Source organism: Zingiber officinale, chromosome 1A (assembly GCF_018446385.1).
Source record: "Zingiber officinale cultivar Zhangliang chromosome 1A, Zo_v1.1, whole genome shotgun sequence".
NCBI classification, from domain to species: Eukaryota; Viridiplantae; Streptophyta; class Magnoliopsida; order Zingiberales; family Zingiberaceae; genus Zingiber; species Zingiber officinale.
In genome coordinates this window covers 110,589,221-110,601,536 of record NC_055987.1, presented here as the reverse complement: position 1 = coordinate 110,601,536, position 12,316 = coordinate 110,589,221, and the positions used below count along the sequence as shown (strand labels likewise).

Sequence of the window (12,316 nt, the reverse complement as noted above, 5' to 3'; positions counted from 1 at the left end):
GAGATCGGGAGGGTGTCAACACCTAGGGCTCGACGTCGGGTCGGAGTGGCGGCGACGCGGCTAGGGTACAGAGACAGCGTCGCCGGATTGGCACTACTCCGGGTGGAGGGAGAGGCGATCGGCACGAAGAGATTAGGGCAGAGGCGTCGGTGTGGAGAAGACCGGCGTCGCGAGAGATGAGGAAAGGAGGGTTCGGCTCGGGCAGAGGAGAAGAAGAAGAAGTGGAAGGGGAGGAAGAAAAACCGTAGTGGCCGGCGGTTAGGGCACGACTTGGCGTCGGGGATGGCTCGGAGAGGAACGACCCAGCACGCGTGAAGGGGGAAAAGAAGGAAACGGCGGAAATAAAGAAAAGGAAAAAGAAATAGGAAATAAAAAGAAAATCAACAATTCCTTGCTTAAACTGGGTAGCCTAAACAGACTTTTCCGGGCCCCATTTTTGTCCCCGTTAACTCGTCCGTACGAGCTCCGAAAAATTCCAGAAAAAATTCCAAAATTTTCGGAAAATTCCCTTATCAATATTTGTCTATTTCCGGTATTTTACATTCTCCCCCACTAATAAAAATTTGGTCCCCAAATTTCATTATCTACCATTAGCAAGTACTAACAATAGATATAGAGTATAAATGCTGAACGGTAAATAAATCACATACCTTAAGTAAAAAGATAGGGATATCGAGCTCGGATAGTATCCTCGAGCTCCCAAGTAGCCTCCTCATCCGAATGATGTTGCCATCCGACTTTAACTAGCCGGATAGTCTTGTTCCGCAACTGACATTCTTTCCGGTCGAGAATCCGTACCGGAACCTCCTCATAGGTGACGTCAGGCTGAACTGGAACTGAGACATCTGTCAGCACATGCGTCGGGTCAGGTACGTATCTCCGCAGCATAGATACGTGGAATACATCGTGGACGCCTGCCAGGGACGGTGGTAGTGCTAGCCGGTAAGCTACCGCTCCGATCCTCTCTAAGATCTCGAAAGGGCCAATATACCGCGGAGCTAGCTTACCTCTGAGGCCAAATCTCTTCACCCCTTTCATGGGTGAAACTCGCAGAAATACATGGTCGCCAACAGAGAACTCTAGTGGTCTGCGTCTCTAATCAGCATAACTCTTCTGGCGATCCTACGCCTCTGACATCCTCCGTCTGATAGTACGGACCAACTCTGCATCCTGCTGAACTCTATGAGGTCCCAACATCTGGGCCTCTCCAACCTCATCCCAGAGGACGGGTGTCCGACAAGGTCTACCATACAACGCCTCAAACGGTGCCATCTGAATAGCCGAATGAAAGCTGTTGTTATAGGCAAACTCTACCAACGGCAGATGGTCCTCCCAACTGCCTCCGAAATCCATAACACATGACCTCAGCAGATCCTCTAAAGTCTGAATAGTCCGCTCTGACTGTCCATCTGTCTGTGGATGGAAAGTTGTACTGAAACAGAGCTGTGTGCCCAAGGCCTGCTGCAGACTCTGCCAGAAACGAGACGTGAACCGTGGATCTCTATCCGAAATGATACTCAACGGAATACCATGTAGTCTGATGATCTCTCGGCAATACAGATCTGCCAATCGGTCCAGGGAATCAGTCCTCCGGATCGCTAAGAAGTGCGCGGATTTGGTTAATCGATCAACGATTACCCAAATCACGTCATGGCCTCGTCGTGTCCTAGGCAAACCCACCACGAAGTCCATGGTAATGTGATCCCACTTCCACTCAGGAATAGGAATCCGCTGAAGTAACCCGGCAGGTCGCTAATGCTCAGCCTTCACCTGCTGACAGACAAGACATCTAGCTACAAAATCCGCGATGTCTTTGTTGGAGTGTATACTGAAAGCCTAAGCTTTTGTAAACATTTATGTTAAATAAAGAATCACATTTGGTCAATTTATCTACATTTGTTTGTAGTTGTTCAATTAATTTATATTGTAGATAACATAGTATGTGGTGTCACATATAGAAGATGATGTTATCAATACCTTATAAATTATAAACAGTAGCTCACGACCAAAATAGAAAGGAACAAACCATTGGAAGGTCGTAGTGTAATTAGGAATTAGTTTATCTTGACTATATAATTACACTAGTACACTTAGAGTGTATTGAGTAGGACCATTTGAGGTCGTTTCTTTTATACTGACTTTATAAAGAAACAAAGACCTCGGTTATTATGGAAGTGTGTGCTCTTAATCCTAATATAATAACAAGCACATATATTTGATATTTATTTCTTTAATTTATCAATGGGTGAGATTTAGTTCGATGAATCAATAAGCCTGATAAGTTGGGAAATGGTATCACTTATAGTGTGTGTTGTTGATTATAGAAGGAAACTGTGTCCTAGAGATACTAGGTTGATAATGTCCTCAAGAGGAGCTCATAAGGATTGTCATGTTAAACCCTGCAGGTGGACTTAGTCCGACATGATGATAAGGTTGAGTGGTACTACTCTTGGACTAAGATATTAATTAAATGAGTTGTCAGTAACTCACTTAATTAGTGGACATTCGATATCTTAAACACAGGGAGACTAACACACTCATAATAAGAAGGAGCCAAAAATGTAATTTGGGATTGGTGCGGTAGTTTAATAATAGTTCTCTAGTGGAATGAATTATTATTGATAAAATTAAGTTGTGTGTTCGGGGCGAACACGAGATGCTTAATTTTATCGGGAGACCAAAATCAATTCCTCCTTTCGGTCCCTATCGTAGCCTCTTATTTATAGAGTACTATATCCACCTATACCCACTTTCATACCCATGAGAAGGGGGCCGGCCAAGCTAGCTTGTGGTTCAAACTAGGGCCGGCCAAGCCTTGGTTCATGGGTGGCCGGCCCTAGCTTGAACCCAAGCTTAGGTGGCCGACCCCCATTAAATTAAAAAGAATTTTAATTTTTATTTTTATTATGTGGAAGATATAATTTATTACAGAAAATTAAAATTAAAATATCTCTCTTTAAAAGATCTACAAAAGATTAAAAGAAAGAGATTAGATCTCTTTCCTTATTTGTAGATTGGAAAGATATTTTATTTTTTCTCTCTGAAAAATTATTCACATGTTGAAAATTAAAATTATAGAAATTTCTTTTTATCAACCATGAAGGGATTTTAAAAGGAAATTTTATTTTTTTTAAAATTTCCAAAGACAAAAAAGGAAGTTTTAATTGTTGATTAAAATTATCCTATTTGCTCTACATGAGGTGGCCGGCCACATACAATTAATTAGGAAAATTTATTTAATTTTTTCTTAATTAATTGTTGTCAAGGAAAGTTAAGGAAATTTTATTATAAATAAATTTCCTTATTTACCAAAGCCAAGGAATATAAAAGAAGGGGTAGGGGTGCCTTCATGGTGCACAACCTCTATTATTTCTCTCCCTCTTTATGGTGCAAAAAGAAGGGGTAGTTGAGTAGGGTTGATTTTGAGTCATGGTATTACTGCTTTGGTTTGCTTATATTTATATAAACTGCGTGGTGATGGTTTATTTACATGTTATTATTCCAGCCGCATGTGGCTGAGGTATATGAAGATGTAGAAAAGTTTCAGATTGTCCGCCGTACAGGGGAGATGTTGCCGAAATTTTCTCGGACAGGGACTCCTCCGGGGCGTGACATATTGTCCATATACAAAACAAGCATAACAAACTTACTCCCATTGAACTTGACATATATGCATTGATCAACGGAGTTCTCTTTAAATCTAAATGAGGTAACCACTTGATCAAATTTATGGTACCATTGATGGGACGTCTGCTTTAAATCATAAATAGACTTCTTTAATCTACATACTTAGTGCTTTGAGTCTTTAGACTCAAAGTTCTCTGGTTGCACCATATATATAGACTCTATGTCTCCATTAAGGAATACAATCTTTACGTCTATTTGATGTAGCTCTAAATCATAATGAGCTACAAGTGTCATGATTACCCTAAGGGAGTCTTCATCGACACAGGTGAGAAAGTCTCCTTGTTATTAATGTCTTCTTTCTGAGTGAATCCTTTAGCAATAAGAGGAGCCTTATGCTTTTCGACATTGCCCCTTGAATCTCGCTTGGTTTTAAATATCCATTTACAACCAACAGACATCTTTCCTTCAGGCAATTTAACAAGTTTCCAAACGTCATTGTCTGCCATAGACTTCAACTCTCTTGCATGGCATTAATCCACCTTTCAGGGTTACAACATTGTTTGACTTCTTGGAAAGATGTAGGATCACCTTCCAACCCTATGTCAAAATCATGCTCTTGGAGATAAACATAATCACGAGAATTCACGGTTCTCCATTCCATTGTGGATCGTCTTAAAGGCACTTTGTGTTTGAGGTGTTGAGGTACTTGCTCATCAATATAATGAAATACTTCAATTTCAATGGCAGGTTCCTCCAATTGCATTAGAGATGTCATGGGAATATCTTGGTTCACTACACTCACTAGATGTGTGATACCCATAATGTGTTGTATGGTAACCATACCGTTACTAATTGCACTAGTAGTGATCACAAGAGGATCGTTAATGCTTTCCTCAAAAGATATTTCCCTGATTTTATTACTCCCACTGTCCTCAACGAACTTGGTATTTCTTTTTTGAAGAAGGATCTATTAAAGGGATCATAAAATTTATACTCTCTTGACTTTTTAGAATAACTTACAAAATTACAGCTAATTGTTCTTGAGTCTGGTTTCCTTTCATTAGGCCTGTAAGACCTAGCTTCAGCTCGACAACTCCAAAGTTATAAATACCTAATACTAGGCTTTCTACCCATCCATATCTCGAATGAGGTTTTAGTTACTACCTTACTTGATACTCTATTAAGTAGGTAAATTATAGTTTAGAATGCTTCACCCCACAAAGACTCTAGTAGAGAAGTGAAAGCTATCATACTTCGTACCATGTCTTTTAGGGTTTGATTACAACGCTCAGCTATACTATTCTGACTAGGTGTACTAGGCATAGTATATTGAGGCACAATCCCACACTCAGTAAGGTAGTTCGCAAAATATCCTGGACGTTGTTCACCTGATTCATCATATTGACCGTAATATCACCTCCACAGTCGAATCAGGCAACTTTAATTTTCTTACCTAGTTGAAGTTCAACTTCGGGTTTAAAAATTTTGAACATGTCCAAAGATTGCAATTTCTCATGGATAAGGTACAGATAGTCAAATATGGAATAATTGTCAATGAAGCTAATAAAATATGTGTTTCCATTCGAAGATTCCTTAGGGAATGATCCACAAATGTGCATATGTATTAGCTCCAAAGCGTCACTATAATGGTTAAGCCCCTTGTTCTTTTTGTTAGTGGTCTTCCCCTTTACACACTCTATGCAGATATCCATATGACATTAACCTTTCTATGCGTTGTTTGGATATATGTCATAAATGTCTATGCCACAACATGAAAGAATTCTCATGGGTTAATTTGCATTTCGTACCTATACTATGCATTATTATATTGTCAACCGTAGGAGTAAAGGTGTTCAATTTATAAAGCTTATCGACCAAGCAATCATTGCCAACTAACATTGAATTAATAAAATACTAAAAAATTTATTTCTAAATGAACAAAAATAACGTGATTTGTCCAAATAAGAAATTAAAATTAAATTCTATCGAAATGACGGTACAATAAATATATTTTCTAAATCTAAAAAACATTAGTTCCTAAACAAAGCCTAAAAACACCAATTGACTCGACTTTAGCCTTCTTTCCATTTCCTATATAGATGTATTTTTCACCATCAAGCGAAAGTCGACACCTGAGACAACCCTACATAGTGATACTTATTTGAGTAGTAGTGTCGGTATCTATCCACCAAGAGTCAGTGGGTACAATAGCTAGATTGACTTCCAAACTAACAAAGTTGAGAAGTTTACCTTTCTTTACACGCCAGTTGGCATACTTGAGGTAATCTTTTTTAATATGACCTTTCTTTTTGAAAAAAATAATAAGTGGATTCCTTATCCCGCTTCTTATGCTCCTTATGGTCATTGCCTCTAGAATCTATAGTTTGTTTTTCTTTTTCTTTGTTATTGATCCTCTTTTATTTCTTGCTCGCACTTTGAGAACCAGATACTAAGTGAGCACTCTTAGATGTCTCAATATTTAGTTTCCCTTCCTCTTGGACGCATTGAGCAATGAGCTCATTCAATGTTGACTTTTTTTTTAAGTATTATATGATATCTTAAAAGGAGTGAACTGTGTAGGCAGAGACATCAAGAAGAAATGTACTAACATACCCTCAGACATATCGAGTTTTAATATTTTCAGACTTATAGCTATATTGGAATTCTCCATAATGTACTCCCTTATGTTTTCTTTACCATTGTACTACATGGTTACCAACTTCGTAAGAAGTGTGGTTGTCTCGACCTTTTTATTTGAAGTGAATCGGTTTGCTAATTGGTTTAGGAAACTACTAACATCTCCTCCCTCTATTATTGAGCTCTTTATTGGTGTTGATATGGAAAGCTTTATGATACTCAGACATATGCAATTTGATTTCTCCCACAGTTGAAATTCAGCCCTCTGCTCTATAGTGCTAGCATGGGTCAGAGGTGCGGGACGATCATTCCTTAATACATAGTATAAGTTCATGCAGTCTAAGACTACGGTTACATATTCTTTCCATTCAACAAAATTTGAACTAATTAATGTTGGGATGTTATTAATGCTGGCAGTTACAGATTGCACTAAAATTTAAAGAGAGAAATTTATTTAAACTCATGATTTAATTAAAGCCAAGAATATATAAATAATATAAAATTATGCAAATAAAATAAAATTTTAAATACATATAAACTCTTTATGAGATACTAAGTACAATATAATGTACCTCCTTTTGGGCCGACACATTATTTATTAACGATACTCTAATATAACTTAAACTTTAATTGGACACACAATGTGTTTTCCTTTGGGCTGACCAATTATGCGCATAATATGATACTTTATATAAGTTATATTTTGGTTCATAGCTCACAACAACCTTAATAAGCTACATAATATTCCTTCCTTCGGGCCGACATATTTTTATATATGATCTGAACAAAATAATATTTTGTTCCATAGTTGTAAGCTACTTTGTGCATATATCTGACATAAAAGTAACATTTCTTTGAGATGATTCCTTTTAGCATAGATATATGTCTACCAACATAAAATGCAATAAACCTACCTAATGTGCCTTCCTTTTGGTCGACACATTAGTTTAACTTAGTAGCACGTTGTGTAAATAGACCTAAGAAAACTTTAGAAACTTAATTCAAATAGAAATTACTTAATCATCTTTAACAACTCTAAATTAGACTTATCAATCGATTGATAGCATATGACAGTCGATTAATTTAATCCAATCAGTTATCACAATCGATTTGAAAGTCTACTATATATATGACTACATAACCATATATAGAACCCTCCTTTAAAAGTTAAAACTCCTTTTAAATTTTATAATTAAATAATATTATTTAATACTATTTAATCCCTTAATTATTCATGCAGTAAAAAGATTATTTAATGTATTTTTTTTATTTTTTCTTTGAAACCGTCCTTTTTTCTTATGTTGACGTTAAAATAGTATAGATATATATTCATTAAAAAATTATAAAATATTATTTCAATTGAAACAGTATTCATGAAACATTTTAAGGAAACAATACATCCACTGTTATAAAAAAAGTATTTTACATTTTTTTTATTGAAGAAATAATCAAATAAAAATTAATCTCAATCGATTAAAAATAAACTAAATCGATTAAAATTAATATGGTCACAAGTTTAAAGTTGTTAATTGATTGAATTTCAATTATTTTTGCTCAAAATTTTAAACTCGGTAATCGATTGTTCAACCAAAGCAATTGATTGAATCATAATTTTACCTAAAATTAGATTAAATAAGTCTATCCTAATTTTCTCTTATATGATTTTCGATGATAAAAAATTTGTATTAATTAGAAAATTTGATCTAGCATACAAACAATAAATCAACGAAAAATTTAAACTTTATTGCTAATAAAAACGATGAAACAGATCCTTGGCTCTGATACCAATTGATAGTTCTTGTAAAAACCTAAACTGCATGAATTCTAAAATATAAAGAATTCACATATAGGGAATACAAGAATAAAAAGATCTAGTTTAATCAATTAAACATGGAATAATAAAAATAAATACATAAACATAATGACAAAGAACCTGATTGAAGAATTATGTCTTTGTTCTTTAGCATCTTCTAAATGACCCTGAGAAAGAAAAAGCGAAAACAAACAGGGAGGATCTTTCAAAGGACTTAGGGGATGATGACGTTGTAAAGCTTCTTATCAATGGAGAACAAGAAACTATAGCAAGATTCTTCCCTAAACTGTTGAAGACCAACCCTATATATAGTGAACATCTATTATCAGCCCATAAATAATAATAGATACGGGACTATATGTCCCTATATACAGTGAACATCTATTATCAGCATAGAGATGATAATAGATGTGAGACTATAGGTTCTACACATATAAGATCTACATCCAACAACTGAACTCAATAAGCCTAAGTTAGATCACTTTAATGGATTCGATTTGTACTCATATGTATAACTTACAATTAAACCTATTAATTAGAGACAATAACCAACATTGTCTTGACCCTTGGACGGACTAAAAGGTGCAAACCAATCAAACAGGTTATTTTACCCATACTGATCAACAATTGAACCCACTCAATCCAACTAGATTGAACATCCTGCTTGTCCATCAGCCTACTTAACCACTTGACTCATCAATCACTACAAGAAAACCTACAATTAGTGATTGAAATTTTGGTCGTTAATTAGTCGCTAAAAGAAAGTAGAGATTGATTAACGATCGAATATTTCAGACGCATTTTTTCATTGCCTATATCATTTAGCGATGGAAAATTATTTCAGTCACTACTTTTAGCAACGAAAAATTTTTCTGTCACTGAATATAGCGACAGAAATTTAAAAAACTGTCGCTAGTTAGTGAAGGAAAATTATAATTCCATTGCTAATTAGTAATGGAATTTTATTTCCATCACTAATAAGTGACATATAATAGTAATCATTTTAATAAGGGTGTAATTGAGGCGAACCGAGCCGAACTCTTGAATGATTGAGTTTGACTCGTTTATAATCGAGCCAAACTCGAGCTTTATTTAACAAATATATTCATGGCTCACGAGCTTACTCGAGCTTTTATCGAGCCTAAACAAGCTTAATAAATATAAATTATAAATTTAAATATTATTCAAAACTAAATTATATATTTAAAGAAAATTATATTATTCTTATTAAAATTTATAATTTTATTCTAATAAATAAATTTAATATATTTGTCTATATGTGTCATAAGTAGAGTGTAAAATCTATAAATTCAATATCAAAACTATTATTTTTTTTATTTAACGAACATGTTCACGAGCTAATGAGCTGAATATTGTGAAGTTTGAGCTTGATTTGTTTATCTTAACGAGGCTCATTAAACGAACTCAAACGAGCTTTTATCGAATTGAGTTTCGAATAGCTCATGAGTTGCTTGATCCATTTACACCCTTACTTTTTAGCATATGTTAGCGATGGAAAGAACCAGAAATTTATTTTTTATTACTAATGTTAAGCAAGTTTTTAACAGAACCTCCCCGATTTTATAATATACAACTGGTTTACATTCCCAATACACAAACATACAAAGATACCCATACAACAATACCACAAACACATCCATGATACCATCACAACCACATCCCTCATTCACTCCGTACACATCACACAAACATCATTCACAAACTCATACACAAACCACCACCATAACAACAACTATACAATAAAAACCATCCACAATGTATTATCCAAATAAATGCATCCATGATACAACAAACCAACACCATTACAAAATAACTATCCATTCAAAATTCATTATATTAACAAATCATGGTATATAGTTTAAGACATTCCAAATACTTCCATCACAAAACTAAACATAGTGTTCAAATCTACATGATTATGATTAAAAAAAAATCACTATTCATCATCGTCATATCTCATCATCTGATTTTATAGCAAATATAATATAGATTATTATAAAATACATGGTTTGATTTCACTATAATTTCTATTTTGAAATTATTTTACTCATATGAATCTAAAATTAAACTAGATATATAATAACTCAAAATTATTTATCAGCAAAAATATATAAATGACAAATGAGAGTTTATAGAAAAATAAAAAAATACTTTAATGTGAGTCTAAATATCTACTAATTATAATAGAATATACTTTTATCTACGTTATACCTGAAAAAATGAATTAAAAATAGAAAATTGATATGGGCTAATGAGAACAGGGGTTTGAGGAGTAGGTAAGTAGAACTAAGAGCATTCACAGTGGTTAGAACCCACTGTGAGCTCCTTCATTACCACGTCTGCGCCACATCAAAAGTTAAAAACCTCATACCTCTTTTCACTATCAAAAAACCTCTCAACAACTTCTTCATGGATCCCACACTTTTCATTATATATATTTCATTATCTCTTCTTCATATTTACATTTTATATAATTAAATTTTAATAAATTTAAATTCATAAATTACTAACATAAAATAACTTTCATAATTAAAAAAATTGCATAAATATTACAATACATATATCGCAATTAATAAATTTTTTTTCACTGATTACAATTATAGCGTGCCCAGATAGGCAGATATACTCAACTAAGTTAGCTCGAAGTTGATGATGTAGTTGATTATCACGTAGCTCATAATTTCTGTGGATGTATGCTTGGAATTCTTGAGTGGAGCCTTGAAATATTTGTGCTTGAGAATCTCCTTCATCGTCCGACCAATTGACTACTGCATCTCCCTCATTCTTAATAATCATGTTGTGCAAAATAATACATGTATACATGATGTCCTTCAAATTATCCTTGTACCAAAATCGTCCTGGACCTTTTATCATTGCCCATCGTGATTGAAGCACCCAAAATGCCCTCTCGACATCCTTTCTCGCGGCCTCCTATCGTTCCTTAAATATTTTTCTTTTGGGATCCTGGGGACATGGAAAGCTCTTGACGAAAGTAGCCCATTCTGAATAGATCCCATCGGTCAGATAGTATCCTTTTGTATATTGTGTATTATTAATCGTAAAATTAATCTCGGGTGCATTACCTTATAAGACGTCGTTGAATAACGGTGATTCGTTAAGCACATTGATATCATTGTGTGACCCTGCAATCCCAAAAAAGACATGTCATATCCACAAGTCCGAAGATGCAACGACTTCGAGCACAATTGTTGGGACGCCATGATCTCCTCGAGTAAACTGACCTTTCCAAGCAACGGGGCAATTTTTCCATTGCCAATGCATGCAATCAAGACTGTCCAACATGCCAGGGAAACCATGTCTCTGCTCATGCATTTCAAGCAAGTGTTGGATATCAGCAGCATTAGGTCTTTTTAAATATTGGGCCCCGAACACTTCAATTACACATCGACAAAAGTTGAATAAACATTGGATGGCAATTGTTTCAGCAATTCGTAGATACTCATCATAATGATCAGCAGGGACTCCATACACCAATTGACGAATAGCCGCTATGCATTTCTGAAGTGGTGAGAAACCTTTTTTCCCTGCTACATCGACCTTCCATTGAAAATATTTGGAATGATTTTTCACAACATCAACTATACGAAAGAATAACTCTTTTTTCATTCGAAATCGACATCGAAATATGTCATCAGGATATACCGGATCATCAGAAAAGTAATCATTGAAAAGACGAGCATGTCCAACTTCACGATCCCGATTCAAATACCTTTTTCTCTGTGTTCTACCGGAAGAACTTTGAGCTCTTTGACGTACCGTTTGTCGCTGCTCATATAGTTGGAGCATTCTTCGTTTATCTATATCCTCCGCATCTTCCGCCAATTCGTTTCTCCAGAATTCCTAGAGCATAGATCGATCTGGATTTTGAGTCATTTGAAATAAACCAAGATATTTTTGTGGTTGAAAAATATAGAAAGTTGAAGAAAGAAATCGAAAGCAAAGATAACAAGGAGATGAATGAAAAATATGAAATCGATCATCTATTTATATAAAAAAAATAAATTAAAAAAATAAAGTTAACCGTTTAACAACGGCTAAAATAGCCGTTGTTCAACGACATAGTATACCAAATCTATTACTGTGACCATTGTTTTTTTTTAATTATTAAAAAAAAATTAATATAAAAAATAAAAATAAAAAGCATGACGAAGCGGCTTCGTAACTACGGACCGCTTCGTCATGTGAGGTGAAAAACCT

The 12,316-nt window shown here is 34.8% G+C and overlaps 1 protein-coding gene across 1 annotated transcript; it reads right to left on the bottom strand.

The window, feature by feature from the left end:
* Positions 1-11,182: 11,182 nt before the first annotated feature.
* Positions 11,183-11,905, bottom strand: LOC122001493. The gene is made up of 2 exons (XM_042556267.1): positions 11,341-11,905; positions 11,183-11,241 (listed from the first exon to the last, which is right to left on the bottom strand). Exons 1-2 carry the CDS (start codon positions 11,903-11,905, stop codon positions 11,183-11,185), a joined length of 624 nt encoding a protein of 207 aa, XP_042412201.1.
* Positions 11,906-12,316: the final 411 nt, after the last annotated feature.

Excerpts from the sequence above, each read along its gene's own strand:
- LOC122001493 (XM_042556267.1), bottom strand. The coding sequence starts at position 11,905 with ATGCTCCAACTATATGAGCAGCGACAAACGGTACGTCAAAGAGCTCAA. Across the intron at positions 11,242-11,340 it reads TTGCCCCGTTGCTTGGAAAG|GGTCACACAATGATATCAAT; the intron begins GTCAGTTTACTC and ends TTGGGATTGCAG.